General features: G+C 38.9%; 2 protein-coding genes and 1 long non-coding RNA gene across 4 annotated transcripts in view; 2 read left to right on the top strand and 1 right to left on the bottom strand.

Moving 5' to 3' along the window:
* The window catches only part of agbl4 (AGBL carboxypeptidase 4), a 359,863-nt gene extending 350,222 nt beyond the window's left edge, over window positions 1-9,641 (bottom strand). Inside the window, exons 1-2 of the mRNA XM_051904378.1 lie at window positions 9,365-9,641; window positions 7,888-8,010 (exon numbers count right to left, since the gene is read on the bottom strand). Coding sequence (XP_051760338.1) covers window positions 7,888-8,010; window positions 9,365-9,641 — 400 coding nt within the window. The remainder of the gene's footprint in view (window positions 1-7,887; window positions 8,011-9,364) is intronic.
* Window positions 9,146-10,326, top strand: LOC127518062 (uncharacterized). Its single transcript, XR_007931448.1, has 2 exons — window positions 9,146-9,324; window positions 9,424-10,326. It is a non-coding gene; the product is annotated as an uncharacterized LOC127518062 (long non-coding RNA).
* A 6,797-nt stretch (window positions 10,327-17,123) lies between these two features.
* Window positions 17,124-18,007, top strand: part of elavl4 (ELAV like neuron-specific RNA binding protein 4) — an 85,293-nt gene continuing 84,409 nt past the window's right edge. Inside the window, exon 1 of one of the 2 annotated variants that reach the window (XM_051904380.1) lies at window positions 17,124-17,585. In XM_051904380.1, coding sequence (XP_051760340.1) covers window positions 17,538-17,585 — 48 coding nt within the window. In that variant the 5' untranslated portion in view covers window positions 17,124-17,537. The remainder of the gene's footprint in view (window positions 17,586-18,007) is intronic. The other variant, XM_051904379.1, reaches the window with a different exon arrangement.

Below are 18,007 nucleotides of genomic sequence, written 5' to 3'. Positions count from 1 at the left end.
AAGCACTCTAGGGGTGGGTAAATATTACAGCATGACTGTGTGCACACCACTGTGCACTTCTGCTCTGAGAAGTAGTTTCTATGACGGCAAGAAGAGTGAGGACCAATTCAAATTACAGTTCAGCTATGAGGCTCGTCTCTGTGCATGATACTGTAAGGATGTGGAACAAACATGCAAAGTTCAAATACAACTGCTTGTTCTTTCATGTAAAATTACATTGAAAAAACAAGTCTTAGGGGACAAAAAAAATTGTTTAAAAATGCGAGATGCTGGGCAGTGGAATGAAAAAATAACACAAGGCCTAGCTATGCATCTTTTAACTAGATCGCCACATTTTTAGAATGCGTATCATGCACATGATGCTGCAAAAGATGCAAGACGCAAGTACAATGGTCAAACATGTTATGTCCGGTTCAGATTACATGATTTTAGCACGATTTTGCCACAATCTGCTTGACGTAGGGTGTCGTGGGGATTTGTTAACGACAATGGGCTTCGGGACGCAAGAGTCGATCGTTTCAGCTTGTGTAGTGTGTCATAGTGGACGACAACCGATGCCACGTCTGTGATGCTTCACGACGTCACGACAGAAAGATGTTTAATTTTTTTCCAGTCGTCCACGACAAGTTTCGTCACATGTGTGACACTGGCCAATAGAAGCACAGAAGCGCCTTCCTACATGCTTTCAAACATGCAGAAACGGAAGAGAGACAATGGTATCGTTCCTGCTAGGTGGAATTTTACAATGGAGGAAATGTTTGTGGAGCTATGGCAACAATACTCCTGTGTTTATGATGTTTTTTTTGAGGGACTACCGCGACAGAGTGAAAAAAGGTAAATAAAACATATGTTACATCAGTTCTCTTTGGAGGAAATCCAAATATCCATGCAATACAGATATGTGTCCACTTTTGGGCTTTTCTGGCGACAAGACACGCTACTAGCCATTGTTTGCGCTCACGACACCTTCTGTCAGTCGATAGTCCCGCCCTCTCGATGACAGCACGCACGTGGTTAAAGACTGCAAGCAATAAATGGTCGGGTAGCAACGTGTAGTCTGACATGTTTCTTGTCCACGACATGATCTGACACAGTGACTATCGTAACCGACAAAAATATTATGTAGTCTGAACCCGGCATTAGTCTAGTGCATGTTTGCATAGAAAAACAATGGAGTGGAATGCAAAAAGCCCTTTACTGTGCATAATTCACTAGTTATTCTATTCTGTCTAAAGCCCCCCCGGCACTCAGAGTTAGTGTTGAAAACATCGCCAGCAGCTATACCAAGACTAATTGCCCACTGAAGCTAAGCAGGTTGAGCCTGGTCAGTACCTGGATTGGAGACCTCCTGGGAAAACTAGGCAGCTTTCTATGTGTAAAGCGCTTTGAGTACCCAGAAAAGCACTATAAATATGTAACAAATCATTATTAAATATTTTTATTATTGAGCCTGGTGTGTCGGAGGGGTATCATTATGTTTAGGGGTGCTTTAAGGGTTTGGGTTTAATGGTACATCGTGGCGCTTTGATTTCATGTTGGGGAGGGGTGTCGTACAGTCCTACATAAATGCTTTGCAACTGTTGTTTCATATCGTCTTGACATTAACCTAGCGGATCAATTAGGGGAAAAAAAAAAAAAAAAAAAAAAAAAAAAAAACAGTATTTTGTCACAGAAAGCAGTCTGAGACCACTTTGTCAAATAACTGTAAACGTTACAGCCGTTTAGCTTTGTGCATTGACTTGAGTGATAAATGAGTAAAGGGCCACAATGAGTAAGGACCTGTTACAGTAAAACTCAAGAACCGAGGCTGTTAACCTTGTGGTTTAGGAGGGGGAAGAGCGCAAAACCCCTTCCACACATGGTCTCTGAGTGCACAGATATTTTCTTCAGGGTCAGAGCTGTATAACACCACAGGCCTGAGTATCAGTTAGAGGAATGAAAGAGATAAAGCTACAAAATTGACAAAGGACAAGCAGGCTAGCTTCAACCAGCTAGATGGGGGACAAAAAAATGCTTGATAAAAACAATAAATCAGAAAACTCAGCTGGTTCTTCTCAGAAAACCACCCAAATCAATTTAATTCAATCCTTTTTAAAACCTCGAGGAAAAAAAAAAGAGAAAACCGTAAGACGCCGGACAGTGATGTAGCTTTCTTAGTAGGAGCATGACTCTTCTGCTAAACACCAAGGCGTTTACAAGCATAACTTTCATCTGCTAAGCACTAAGCCCAAAATCTGCAACTAATATCCCTTCCACTTGTCTTTTTATGCTTGCCCATGTTGTTATGTTTTGTTGAGGGCATACATCTATAGTAGCCTAATATCTGTTTAAGTACTCTTCATCCTCCCTGTAAGCCCTGCTGTCTCCTACAGCCACTTGTGTCGAGCATAAAGCCTGATTGTTAGAATGTTTCCACTTCTTTAATCAATGGGGATCTGACTGTCTTGATTCTGGGTACATCTGAAGTATATAAATATCTGCTGGCAAGCCTGGCTGCTTTTTGTCCCCTTGGCCTCCTTATGTTTTTTTTCTCTCCCTTCATTCCCCTCTTGTCTTTCTGGGGTGTTAAATGTAATCATTCATCCACTAGATGCACTCTGCAAGAGTGACATGAAGCATGAGGACTTTAAGGGAAGATAAAAACAGACGGAAAAACTCTACTGAACGTAAAAAAAAAAAAAAAAAAAAAAAAAAAACGCAAAACAATTAAAGCCCCATCAGCGGAGAGATTTTTCCCTACTGTTTATCCTCATTAGCAAGCGTGCGGCTGAGGCCTTGTCCCCTCTCCGAACACATTTCTTTTGTTCGCTGAATCGAAGGTTTTTTTTCATCTATTATGATTACAATGGATAATTTAAAATCCCCAGTGCAAATCCGTTAAATGCTTAGGGGGTACCGCATGTCTCGGATTGTCATTGGTGGATACGTTATATTCTGCCCTTGGTAGGAATCGAATCATTATGTAGACACACATACGCATATATGCACTTGTGTACACACGCACACACCTTCTTCCTCTGCCTCTAGCTGGCACCAGATTTAATCAGCAGCTACAGTCAATAAGTTTTATCACTCAGAGCCTCTGATAAGCATCAGCATGTGGAGAAATATTTTTGACATAATTTACCCCGCAGAATGAATTATGAAACTGATGTGAGAACATCTACATGAATGAAAGGGAGTGCGTGAGGTAATGAATGACGTGCACTTTAAAACCTTCAAGATCTCCTCAAAATGCTAAAAGGTTTACATTAAATATACTTGATTCTGGCATGCTAAATTGGGATGCTTTTATCTGGAGGTCACAGATTAATGTAAGACTATCAATCCTGTCATTGTCAGTTATAAAAAAAATAAAAAATAAAAAAAAAAATCAGCTACTCCCCCCAAAAAAAATTGACAAACAAATGTTTCTAAACTAGAATAAACCACATTATTAAAAACCTCAGATAATATCACACGATTAAAGTGCTAATTATAACCATTAAAGCTCTTTTAAATTCAAGAATCTATGGAATTTACATAATGCGGCAAACGTAACTATATCTATAGAGCCATCAATACCGTTTTAATGACGCCTTCGGGAAATATTCATTATGTTTTTTACTATCAAACTGTGCATAATGGGGGTTATTTTAATAAGTTATGCTAAAAAAGACAGAGGCACAGAAGTGAGAGAGAATTAGAAACCTGTAGGCCCAAATGCCTAAGAAAAGATATACCACTGACCTAATCTGCATATGGCTGACAAGAAAATGAGTTACATCTCATCTAAATGTAAATTAAGTGTTTTATGCCTTCAGTAAACAGTTTACGTATCCATGGTCTGTTTTAATTAACCAATTAGAATTTATTACCCGGATACTAAAGATAAGAGACATTTTTCTGACTTTTTTTTTTTTTTTTTTTTTTTTTTTTTCTTCTCGGTAAATTCATGACAGCTGTCTAAAGGGAGAAAGAAACAAGAAACAATTTTTCTGGCAGAGGGAAAAAACTTGAGTGATATCTTGGCTTTTAAGTCAGACACATTTGCTTGAAGTCCCATTGGGTGGTATGATCCAGGATTGAAAGCTTGTGTGTAGCAGCCATAGTGTATATATCAATGTTAGGGAAGCTACTCTGAAAATATTGTTTACTGAGCTACAAGCTAATCATAATTTGAAGTAGTTAGACTATACTCATGCTACTGCTTTGTGAAAGCAATTAGCTTCCCTGCAAGATACAAAAGTAGCTAACTACAGTACATAGGGTTTTTTTTTTTAACTTTAAAAATAACCAAACTGTTGATGGGCCCCATTGACTTCAATAGTATTTTTTTTTTTCTCCATACTATGGAAGTCAATGAGGCCCATCAAATGTTTGGTTACCCATATTCTTCAAAATATCTTCTTTTGTGTTCAGCAGAAGAAAGAAATTAATACAGGTTTGGAACAACCTGAGGGTGAGTAAATGATGACAGAATTTTCATTTTTGGGTGAACTATCCCTTTAAGGTAGCACCACTACTTCTAGTTAGTTACAACCTAACACTGGTAGACACTGTACACACACATATACTGTATATCAACTGAATTTACTAAAACTGGCTGCACAGCCATTTATTTTGAAAACTTTTTCTCAAGATCTGAGCGAGTGATATCTAATGCATTTATACTATTATTTTCATTTTTTATGAGCTATCCGAGGGGATATTTTATCCTTTGACTGCGTATTAAATATCATTTCCATTTTGAAGGTGCTGACTTTCACTGTAACAAAGGAGAGGCTATGAACGGTGAAAAGTTATCACTCGCTGACAGGTGGCTTTCTGACAAATGAGCCCACATCGCCACAAACCTTTACATTTCCACATCTTCTTCAACATAAAGAGAAGAGCGTTTGATTAATGACCGGGTGTGTCTAGCTCCGAAAACTTTGCTGAACTATTGCATCTTAAGTCCTTCAATTGACACGGGGGCTTCAGCTCTCAAAGTCACTTATGTCAAAATCGCCAATTGTTGCCAAGAAAATGCCGCTTCCCTTTTGTCAGTGTGTAAGTGGTTAACATCATTTCACTGCAGTGTTGCTTTGCTGAAACAGCAACAGGACATTAATTTGACATTAGCGCTGTAACATCAATTCCTCTCCATTTTCCAACTTGGATAATGCGTTTACTGGAAGCAGATTAATATCTATTCCATAAATCATTCAGAGAATTTGCCGAGCCAGAGACATGGGGGTAATGTCATATATGTTAGCTGATCCTGGTCTTGCGGCTGGATGTTCATTAATCAGTGCCTCGGGGTCCTCGGGGCCAGAAAACAGAGAAACTTATAAAACATCCTGATTATTTATTTATATTGACTTTGGCTCTGTAACTTATGTTAATATTCTATGTCCTTTTATTGCCGCCCCACGCCGCAAAACATCATCCACTCTCGGCTATCGCTTTTACATGACTACCGTCAACATTCAAGCAAGCTTACAATGAACGTCATTGTTTTGATAACAGTAATAAACATATCTATGATGACGGATGGCTCAACTCCTAAAGCACGATGTGAACACGGTTTTATTATTAGTTCTGGTAGAGTTGCTTAGAATCATATTGATTTATCAAGTTACTTTGGAATTGATTAGAAGCGGTCAGTCTTACGTTTCAGACACTGGATCCATAACCAACTGCTTTCTTTCAGCTTAACATTCAACCCAAACTACCTGAGAAGACCAGAAAGACTCCCTCCAACTAAAAATTGTACTATTACAGAATATTTCCAAGACCAAAAAATCTATATAAAAAAAAAAAAACCTCCCCACAGGGAGCCTAGCCACAGGCGAGCTCTTTCCCCGCAGAGGGGTGAATTGGTTGGCTGTCAAGAATATGAAAGCTGAGTCTCATCTGCTGGAGACCCTGAACCTAATCTCCCAGCAAAGAATGATATTGTGCCTGTTCCAGCCATACTGATTCACTGTCAATCTGGCCCAAAGCTGCTCTCAGCTGCCCACTTGACCTTGTCACTGCAAAAGCACTTTATTTTCATTACATCACTGTTCATTCAGACCGGCAAAAAGTGCCAAACAAAGGCCATTTACTCAAAAGCATTCTTCAAAATATTATAACTTGCTTTAATTACAGTTTTCAGCGAGGTAGACCGACAAGAGCAGTCACTTTCAAATGAAACACTTCAATTTTTACCCCTCCATTTAAAAGGGAGATAATTATCCATTAAAAGCCCCGCTCACATGGACAATAGTCTCTCTCAGGCTGTGCTGCCATATGCTAAAATAGTATGGTTAAACAAAAGACACTGACAATGATTTTTGCACAAACATGTTTGACGACAGAGGTCTACTGCTCTCCTGGGAATTCAAGGGTGTATCGCATTTGTAGAGGTAACAGAGGGTTATTCTAGCTGTTCACCGTATACATCCTTCTTAATCTTTAATTAACTGCCATGTCAACATATTGTTCAACTAAGGTGCTGTTAAATTGATATTCTGTTTATATGTTAGATAAATTAGATCATGAACATGTCAACGTCACACGCTTATGTTAAAATGTTACAATCTGCTTACACTCATGAAACTCAAGCACAAGCTTATAATGGCAACTTAGTGTTAGTAAACTATACTGATAAAATATTGGTTCTAAATTTCTTTACTTGGTAAAAGTCTGATAAACAATGGTTATTAAAATGACTTTTTAGAATAAAGTATGTACTTTTTAAAAAAATATTTTATCAGTAATTTACTAACGGTACATTTTAAAATGTTAAAATGCTGTTTACTATCCCAGCTAAGTGCATTTTTAAAGGGGTCCTTGATTATGATTTCACTTTTTTAACTTTAGTGTGTAATGTTGCTGTTTGAGCATAAACAACATCTGCAAAGTTACGACGCTCAAAGTTCAATGCAAAGGGAGATATTTTCTTTTACAGAAATTGCTTTTTAAGGACTACAACAAATGGCTGGTAGGGACTACAACGAGCTTCTTTCCAGGCTGGTGCCATCACAAACCCCAAAATGTACATAAACTCTGCCTCCGGGAACACACAACAAAGGGGTTGAGGCCATGTTGGGCTGCTTTAGAGAAGAGGAAGAGTTGTTTTAGTAGAGTGTTGTTACCATGCCGTCATTTTACGCCAGACTGCTTCACAAACGAGACTCAATTCAACGCTGGATTTGCACAAAAGATTAACATGACGGCACGTGCTAGTCGATGAGTTGAATCAACTCCACAGCAACTACATAAATTTATCCACTAACCATTCAGAAACATCCAGTTGCATTTTAAAAGTTGTAACCTCTTCCCGAGTCTCTCCATCAGTGTCCGACTCCGGTTTGAACAATGTAAGGCTGAACACCGTTACTGATAATCGTCATTTTGGCTGCGTGAGATTCTCCAGCTTTGTTGTTGAGCAACCGAAGCACAAGCTGTTAAAGCTTCACCCTCTTCTGGAAAGGGGGTCGGAAGCAGCCGCTCATTTGCGTTTAAAGGGAAACACAAAAACGGCGTGTTTTTGCTTACACCCACATAGGGGCAAATTTGAAAAGCTATAATAAATGATCTGTGGGGTATTTTGAGCTGAACCTTCACAGACATATTCTGGGGACACCAAAGACTTATATTATATCTTGTAAAAGGGGCATTATAGGTCCCCTTTAAAATTCTATCCTGTGCTAGTGGTGCAGAATTTACACTATCGTTCAAAAGTTTGAGGGCAGTTAGAATTTTTTTTTAATAAATACTTTTATTCAGCAAAGATCCATTAAACTGATCAGAAATTACAGTAAAGACATTTATAATCTTACAAAAGATTTCTATTTCAAATAAATGCTATTCTACACATAACAGCATTCAGTATAAGGATGAAAAAGGGACTAAAAAAAAAAATACAAATACTCTTACCACTCTCAAAGCAGGCATCGAAGATGACATGACCTTTCTTGGGTGGTCCGGTGTATCCTGGAGGAGTGATCATCAGTTTGTTCACATTCCCCACCAGAGCATCCTCTCCCCCTGCTTCATTATCTGCCACACAAAATTCAGGAGTAGATACAGTAAATTAAAAAAAGTTGTGATTTGCCCAGTTTCAAATATATATATAAAAAAAAAAAAAAAAAAACACATTCCATTTTAATTCACCAAAAAAAAAAAAAAAAATCAGCATTGACTTCTGTCTGTCTGTTGCTGACTTCACAATTATTAAGCAACAGTTATACCATATTCTTGTAACACAGCAACTGAAATCGGCCATCCAGACAGGGTTGTTGATCTGTTCGCTCTATGTGTATGACAAAAACATTGCCAACATAGAATCTATTGAGTCTTTGACTCATTTTCACATTAACATGAGCTGAAAAATGACAATAGAAACTACACATAAAAAATAACAAAAGCAGAAACTATAAAAGAAATGGTTCTCCCAAAATGGTGTCTTAATTTACTCCAGATCTGTAACGCTTACTTTCGTCCACTGAAGCCAAAAGGAGAAGTTACGCAGAATGACAGAAAATTCACTTCTATTGTATGGCCAAAAAAAAAACCTTAAAAGTGAAGGGTGCCTGAAGCTTTCATTCTGCTTAAGTCTTTGCAATAAGATGAGGGTAAATAAATGAAGATGAATTTTCATTTTGGGTGAACAAACCATTTAAGTGCTGCTGAATATCCAAAGAACAAACAAAAGTTAGAAAATATTAACATAAAATTAACATAACTTTAAAAATCTATACACTTAAAAGGTATTTGTCCTTTTTCGAATTAAATAAATACTAAAGTATTTGCCTGTGTGTGTGTGTGTATGTATGTATGTGTACAGTATAGAGACAGAGAGAGGGAGAAATATATAGACATAGAAAGGATAAATTTATATAGGACATTGAATTTCTGAAGATTTTCACAGAGAAAGCTGTCTGATCATATTACTTCTAACATAGCTTGTGTAAATAATAGCAAAGTAGTAATCATCTAATCTAGCTGGTTAAAATTTGTAAAGCTTTTCAAACCTAGTATAGTCTCGTAAAGATCCTGTAAAGTGTGAATATATCAGTCACAGTATCTGGAAACGTCCACTTTAACAAGGCTGGACTACAAACACACGTGGTGTTGCGTTTCATGACTTGTGCAGCTGTATTTGAATATTTATCGCAATACATAGACGCGTTGTAATGTCTTGACTCTCTTGAGTGCTGGAAAGTATAACAAGAATAAGGTTTATTCGGCTAACGTTAGCAAACAGTCACTGTGTTTACATGGACGAAGCGCTCATATCATGCATCTAACGGCTAAATTCGCACGCTCTACATGCACAGACATCATCCAAAGCGTGTCTGTCAATAGAAAAAGGTAAGATGACTCTGTATGAATGTGTTTTAATTTTACACACCAGTATCGAGATGTTCTCTGCTGCTTTCTTCCATCATCCGTTCATACAACCTCACACAGGATAACGACGCTGAAGGAGCGTTTCCAAGACGACGGCGTGCTGCCGCGCGAGAGGAAGGATTTGACGTAACCAGCAGGTGCAAGCGCGCGAAAAGCGCACAGCTCCCCCAGCCACACGGATGTCTCCCCACAACGCGCCAAGCGAAGCGTCCAAATGGAGAGGAAATGTCAGCAGTGTTTACAGAGTACAATCCCTTTATTAGCTGCTGATAAAACATGCACTATAACATCCACTATATTATGCGTTCATGGTTAAAAAAAAATATATATATATATATTTGATTTGAACCCACCTATATAAAAGTGTGCCTACTCCTAAAAGTTTAACTTAAAATGTACAAACTCTCTTTTTCTGGGAAAATAGGTCAAACATATTGTCCCTCTCACTAGGAAGTAGCCATTTAAGTAAATTATAATTCATGGCTGACACAACTACAAACTAATGGAAAAAAAAAAAAATAAAAAAAAATAATATGTTCCACCCAAACGCCCTGATTCAATGGGAAATAAGGCAAAGGATGACAGACAACTATACATGTGTCCTAAAATTGTAAAGATGTGGATTAGCGTTATAGTAGTACACGTGACCGCAGTCCGAGAACGAGTCTGTCTCGAGTCTCAGCCCAAGACAATGGAATTGGGAGCATTTGGACTTGGTCTTGACTCATACTCAATCTATTCAGGTCTCTGCCTGGTGTTGACTAAAACACTGATGTGGATGCTATTTGCAGGGTCATTCCAGACTAAACTGAGCAACTGAAGTGTTAATGATCATGTGATATTGGGTGGCATGTTCTCACAATTTCATTTCTGAAACATTTTTCTTCAGCAATCATGTTTGTTTCTTACCAAGCACCACACAAACAGCCAGTACACAAGTTAAATAAATATTTAAAAAACAGACACAGTGTCAAGGTTATGTGTTTTTGTCTGTTTGATTTATCCTGATTTTGCTCTATTTTCTGTTTCCTTTGTTCATTGTTCCAGCTTCTGGTTAGTCTCCTTGGTTACTCATTGTTTGATTTGTGTTGACACCTGGTATTCATTGCATTGATTGGTCTCGTCTGTGTATTTAAAGGGTTCACCCAAAAATGAAATTTCTGTCATTAATTACTCGCCCTAATGTCGTTCCAAACCCGCAAGACCTTCATTCTTTCCCGGAACACAAATTAAGATATTTTTGATGAAATCTGAGAGGTTTTTTATCTTCCACAGAAAGCAACAAAATTACCACATTGGTTCAAACTTAATGTTATGAAGCGACAAGAACACAAATAATGACTCTATTCAACAATTTCTTCTCTACCCTGTCAGTCTCCTACGCAGTTGACAGTGCAGCGCTTCCTTGTTTACGTCCAAACGCCGGCTCAGTATTGGTCGACGCTGTTCAGGTGGGCAGCACAACGCATGCGTGTGTTGCTGAAGCAGGAGCCGGCCAATACAGAGTCAGCTTTCTGACGTAGAACACAGAAGCTCTTCAATGTGTCTTCAATGTAAACTGCCTAGGAGACTGACAGGAGAGAGACGAAATTGTTGAATGGTCATTACTTTTTTTTTTGTATTGGTGCACAAAGTATTCTCGTCACTTCATAACATTAAGGTTAAACAACTGTAGTCACATTGACTATTTTAATGATGTTTTTACTACTTTTCTGGACCTTGAATGTGGTAACTTCATTGCTTCCTATCATAATTTGTGTTCCGAAGATGAACAAAGGTCTTACGGGTTTGGAACGACATGAGGGAGATTGAAATTTCATTTTTGAAATGAAATTTCCCTTTAAGTTCTGTGTTTTTCTCAGTTCATAGTTATCGTTGTGTTATTCTGTTCATGTTTTGCCAGTTTTAGTCACCTGATTATCTTGTTATTTTGTGTTTTGTTTTATTAAAAGAATTGCTGCACCTAGATCCTTTATCATCATTGCCTGCAACCAATGCTGATACACAGACTATTTGACACAAAAGTTTATCACAACAATGTTATTCTATAAACATGAATTTTATCTTTACTATCTGTCATCAGGGTAACACTCAGATTCACAATAAAGTGGCAGCAATGTATAGCTTTGTGTAGGATGTTTCAAATGGCCACATATAGTATGAGACTTTAATTGCTCTGCCCTTCAGAGTGACTAGGATATAGCGATGCTCACTTTTGAATAGAATTCACTCCCAGATAAGAAAAAAAGCAGATTAGCACTCAACATTTAGGCCTAATATGAATAAGAAAAAAGAAGCATATTACTATCTCTATCTACCTTGAACCTGATATTTCTTTTTCTTATATTGTGAGGACAGATTGCAGACATCAACCATCCCTCTTCAAGTGTCTAATTTTTTTTTTTTTAAATTGCAATGTCCCTCACAACTGACACTGGCTGTCTCTCAATATAGATTGATTAAAGTGTATGGATTCCAGGACAATTGGAGCATAGCCTCTGCCATCAACCACAATCAAATCCGACCTCATTCATTTTCCATTAATAGTGCAGCTTTCTGATTAGCCTGCAAATGAACAACCATATGACTTGCGTTTCAGGAGGACACAGGCATAGAGACCCTCAGCCACTAATTTTCAGGTTATGAGCGGAGCGGCGAGTGTCAGAAGCAGATGAAGAGAACGGGGGTCGTCTTTAATAAGACAAAATTGGCAATGATTTTTTTCCTTGCGATCATATTTGACGGCAAACTACAACCAGCAGGGCAGCCGGGGTAGTTTGATTGTTTTAAATAATGAGGAATTGTGCTGCACAGTACACCCTTCAAACTGAAAATTGAAAAGCTGTCCTTCATGGTATGTCATTCCCTAACATCTCCAATTATCTGGCTCCATGCCTCCCTGTTTATTTATTGAGACTGTCAATTCGTATTATGAATCGGGCGACAAAAATATAGATCTCTCAAAACGATCTCCTCCTCGTTCTTTTGTGTCTGCAGACATCTGCGCATGCTCCAGGGTGCATGCGATGTACATGTGTACGCCAACCGCATAGATATGTGAACAAAAAGCAGGAAATATAATTGTAGGGGAAATAGAATCACAGCAGATATTCCTATGACAATTATGACGTGCCTGCAAAAGCAGAATTTCTTCTTCGCACACTGGTCCTGTCATGCGGTCTGCCAAGTGAACAGATGATTTAATGAACCCATCAATCATAGAATACAAAAGCGAAGTACAGTCCACTTCTTGATCCTCTGATTTTTTAATTGGTTCCCATGAGACACAATGTTTTTCCACATCAAAATAAGTTTTACCCCTCCATTATAACCGACTCTGCTGCTAACAATCATGCGAGACAAGTGTGACGACAACGACTAGGATGGCAAAACTGGATTGAGCTAAACATTAAAGATGAGACTTTCTCTTTGGGCTGGAGGTATTTGAAGCAAGCGCTCTAAGAAGAGTCAACTTGTGTGTTTGTAGGTGTGGGTGTGCATTTCCAACGTGCCCAACATGTTTTTGGTGGTGTACAGGGAAACCCTTTTTAGACGGACCATGTTGGGAATCCACGCATGAGTCCCTTGCAGTGAATGGCAGGTCATCTGCATGGAACAGACAGCACACAGGAGAAGCGGCAGGCTCTGAACAGGCTTTATGAAGACACATAGAGTCACTATGGAGACAGCAATCAGAATCCTCCTGGGACCCTGGTGGACAGAGGAGGGAGAATGAGAGGCAGATGACTCTGGAATCAAGCAGTAGACTCTATGATTCAAGTGACAGCCCATCCCAGTGCGTGCTCACGTACACACACTGTCTCCTGAACGATTTTTAACCAGGTCTGTTGTATATGCTAAAATCCAGTATGGGCTGCGGTACTTGACGAACAGAAAATCCTGCACAATGATAATGTAATTACAGCGTGAGTGAGAAAACTGTGCTTTTTAGGATTTTTAGCAATGGTGCCTTAGTAGCATGCAACACACTGGATGGATTCTTAAAGGGTTAGTTCACCAAAAATTAAAATTTTGTCATTAATTACTCACCCTCATTTAGTTCCAAACCTGTAAGACCTTTGTTCATCTTCGGAACACAAATTAAGATATTTTTGATGAAATCCAAAAGGTATCTGACTCGTCCATAGACAGCCATTTAACCACCACTTTCAAGGTCCAGAAAGGTAGTAAAGACATCATTAAAATAGTCAACGTGACTGCAGTGGTTCAAACTTAATGTTATGAAGTGACGAGAATACTTTTTGTGTGCAAAAACAAAACAAAAATAAAGACTTTATTCAACAATATCCACTCTTCTGTGTCATTCTCTTACGCTGTTTACGTTCAGCGCTTCCAGGTTCTACGTAAGAACGCTAGCTCAGTATTGGCAGATGCTGTTTACGTGAGCAACACGATGCATGCGTGTGATGCTGATGCAGGAGCCGGCCAATAACGAGTTGGCGTTCGGACATAAACACGGAAGCGCTGAACTGCGTTCACTGCGTCAACTGCATACGAGACTGACACGGTAGAGAAGAAATTGTTGAACATTAAGGTTGAACCACTGCAGTCACGTTGACTATTTTAACAATGTCTTTAGTACCTTTCTGGAACATGAAAGTGGTGGTTAAATTGCTGTCTTATGTATAAGTCAGATACCTCTCGGATTTCATCAAAAATACCTTAATTTGTGTTCCAAAGATGAACAAAGGTCTTACGGGTTTGGAACGACATGAGGGTGAGTAATTAATGACAGAATTTTCATTTTTTGGTGAACTAACCCTTTAACCCCTTCTTTAGTTTTAAACTCGTAAGACCTTTGTTTATCTTCGGAACACAAATTAAGATATTTTTGAAGAAATCTGAGAGCTTTCTGTCCCTCCATAGACAGATGCAATTACCACTTTCAAGGCCCAGAAAGGTAGTAAAGATAACATTAAAATAGTCCATGTGACTTCAGTGGTTCAACCTTTATTTTATGAAGAGACGAGAATACTTTTTGTGTGCAAAAACATCAAACAAAAATAACAACTTTAACAATTTCTTCTCTTCCATGTCAGTCTCCGATGCTGTTCACGTGAGCACCAGGACGCATGCGTGGCCGACGCAGGAACCAGCCAATACTGAGCCGGCATTCTGACATACCCAAAAGCGCTGCACTGTGTTTATAATGTGAAAAGCGTCGGAGACTGACAAAGTATTTTTTTCCTTTTTTTTTTCCACGCAAAAAGTATTCTCGTTGTTTCATAAAATTAAGGCTGAACCACTGTAGTCACATGGACTATTTTAACGATGTCTTTACTACCTTTCTGGGCCTTAAAAGTGGTAATTGCGTTGCTTTCTTTGTGGGGTCAGAAAGCTCTCGGTTTTCAACCAAATTATCTTAATTTGTGTTCCGAAGATGAACAAAGGTCTTTGAACATCATGAAGGTGAGTAATTAATGACAGAATTTTCATTTTTGGGTGAACTAACCTCTTTAACTTCGTAAGATTTGCCTATAATGATGTTATTCTAAATGGATTTAGCATTAAAAGTTCCAACGCAGATGCTGTGTAGGTACAAAATGTTCTATAATAACAAAAAACAAATGTGATACAGTTTTTAAAAAATGCCTCATGCACATACCCTCTATGACGTAAAAATGGTAGTGTTCTTTCTCAATGCTCTCTCCATCTCTCTTTTTTCAGTTGGCTTCAGTCCACCCTAACAGATGGGTCGGTGTCAATAGGCTGCTATTAACTGGACACACGCCTCTCATGGGGCCTGGAGACCAGATCATACTGTACCATACGCAGTTTTCAAAAAGAGGAAAGAAAGAAACAGCTCATTTTCCTGCAGTCATACCCACTTTCAGCTAACCTCCGCTTTTCACACTCACTAGAAACAAAACAGGTTGAAAATGACTTATTCTTGCCTGCTTTGTTATTTTGAGAGGAAAACATATGGTTTTGTGGTTTGTCTTGTACCTGAGTTTAGCTGCGTCCGTTGGCATAAAGATGATGATTAGGTTTTGCCATAGACAATATTATATTTAATATTAAACAATTAACAAGCAATTGTTTAACACAAAACAACATAATGAATCTTGACAATTGTATCCACTCTCTTTATAATTACAGCTAAACATTTTAAATTAAACATCTTGTGAAAGTCTAATTTAGTATGCAGACTGAATAATATTTTTTTAAATGGTAAGATTACAAAGTTATGCGGTCATTGGCTGATGGGAATATATCTGCGAGTCTATGACTAAATCAATGAATAACAATGACCTCAGGATTGCTCATGCTTTTATAAGTTTGTCCATATAAAAGAATTATATATGAACAATATTTTAAAATCTAAAGCCAAGAATATGAGTCACTAAAACCAGCTATTTATAGTACAAAAACAAACAAACATTAAGTTAAAATAAATATTATTATTTAAATCTGATTTGATTACTGTATTTTCCTACAAATAAGGCTACACAGAAAATAACCTGAATTGTTGGATAAGAATCAGGTTGTTTATTATTCTTTGCCATTCTCAAATAAAATTAAAGGGTTTGTTGATGTTTAATTATTCAGAGGACAGGTCATTAATCCTCGGATTTCTCCAGCTATGTGGGAATCATTTAAGTTTCTATCTAACTACTTCTGATGAATCATTATGACTATATTTCAGCAAATTCCAACACAACACATTTGAAAGACAAAAAATGTCTATGAAATTTAATAATCAGGATTATGCCCATTTCTTTATACATATAGTACAGTGGCCCCAAAAAGTATTTGAACACTTAAGCCACATTTAAAGTTTATAAACTTCACTGCATCAAACCAAGTGGCCTATGTGAACAAATGATGCTAGATCTTTCAGAACTAACCAAGGTCAAGTCATATTAGTATAAAGTAAGTTCACACAGTTGCCGCTAGCATATAACCACACAGGTTACTTAATCACATTAAATATGCCCCCCTAACATTTGACACCCAGAAAGTATGCTTGTGCAACCTTTCTGTAACATAAATACCACTTGGTTTGATATTTTGTTATCAAATGCAGTGACATTTATATATACCTACACATTTACATTCATACGTAAATATCCAAATGCATTTTGGGGTCAATGTAGCTATGTAAAGCAGTGACTCGAAGCACCGAAAAGTGTACAATTACGCCAATGTCTTGCTCTGACGCCATTTCAGAGGAAGAGACGTGTCCGTTTCACAAATATGCTCCGGGAACGACATGCCGAAATCTCAGCAGGGGTTTTCTCCGGCTAGGTGCCACTGGTCAAAGTTTTCTTAATGCTATTGGTCTATAAATCAGCCCCGTTCTCTCCCATACATCAAATGCGGCTGTCGCGAGGCGACGAAGGCGCGGGGGGAGGCGAGAGAGAGGAGAACGGAGGTGAGCGGGTGCCAAAGCGATCATGTGTTCCCCGCAAGCAGCAGGAGGAGAGCCGTGAAGCCAAACGGAGAGGAAAAGATGAGCCAGGAAAGGCAGATGTGCCTGTGTCATGTCTGTTATGAACAGTCTTCCCACCTTGTGGTAACACTGTGAACTGTAACTGCAGGAGAGCGTGATCGAGAAATAGACAGAGGGAGCGAGTGGAGGGTGGGGTGGGGGTAAAGAGAGATAGAGAGAGAGAGAGTGTGAGGAAGGGAGGGAGCAAGGAAGGAGAGAGAAAGAGAAAGGGTGAGGGATGGAGAGAGAGAGAGAAAGAGAGAGAGGAGTTTAAACTAAGAGCTATGTTTTGGGACGAACTAATCTGCTAGAGAGCAGTGTGAGGATCGGAACGCATTGTGCGAGCGAGTGTGTGGAGGACAGATAAGGGAAGAAGCCCGGCAGACCGACTGCTTGTTTTAATGTGCTGACTCTGGGGAGCTAAAAAAAAAAAAAATATTGACTCTTCAGTCGTGTGCCGTGAGCCAGGGCACAAGCGCCACATTTAACAGAGGTGCACCAGAAAACACGGGCGCGAGAGAGGAGAAAATACATCCAGCCAGACAGCACATATAGAGGATTTCTCCTTCCTTTTCTTCTTTTTTTTTAATCTGTTCATTTTTCTTTCTTTTTTTCCTCGGGACTGATTCCCATTTCCAGTAGAGAAAAAGGAGCCGTAGAGCCACGAGAACACGAAAAAACACCACAAAAAAGCGACAAGAAACGCAACACCGCCAACAAGATGTTTGAAATCAGCCGAACACTGAATGCTGCTTTGTTGAGCAATGAGGTAAAGGAATTGGATTTTCTTCTTCTGTCACCTCACTTCTCTAAGTGTGTGTTCATTATTCCGTTGTGCGTACGTTTCTCTGTTTTATCAGTGTGTCCATGCTTCTAAATGTGGCAGCTGACAGGTCTAAATGAATGTGCAGGGATTGAGCATTTAGGTCCAGTTAAACGGCTGCTAGCTGAAGGCAGAACCTCTTTGCTCTCCGGGCGTACTGTAATGGATGAGAGACTAGACTCGCTCTCTCTCCCTCTCCCACGCACAATCATTTCATTTTCTCATTTACTCAAAGCAAGATAGCTGTAACTGCTGAGCTTGCTTGATGACTTGCCCATCTGGGGCTTGCACTGACTGTGTGCGTGCGTGTTTGTGTGAGTGTAGCGCCAATGTGAACGTAAGCACACGGCTCTCTATCACTGTGGCAG

This window comes from Ctenopharyngodon idella, chromosome 8, assembly GCF_019924925.1.
Source record: "Ctenopharyngodon idella isolate HZGC_01 chromosome 8, HZGC01, whole genome shotgun sequence".
NCBI classification, from domain to species: Eukaryota; Metazoa; Chordata; class Actinopteri; order Cypriniformes; family Xenocyprididae; genus Ctenopharyngodon; species Ctenopharyngodon idella.
The sequence above is the reverse complement of the archived record's forward strand: the minus strand, read 5'-3'. Positions and strand labels throughout refer to the sequence as shown.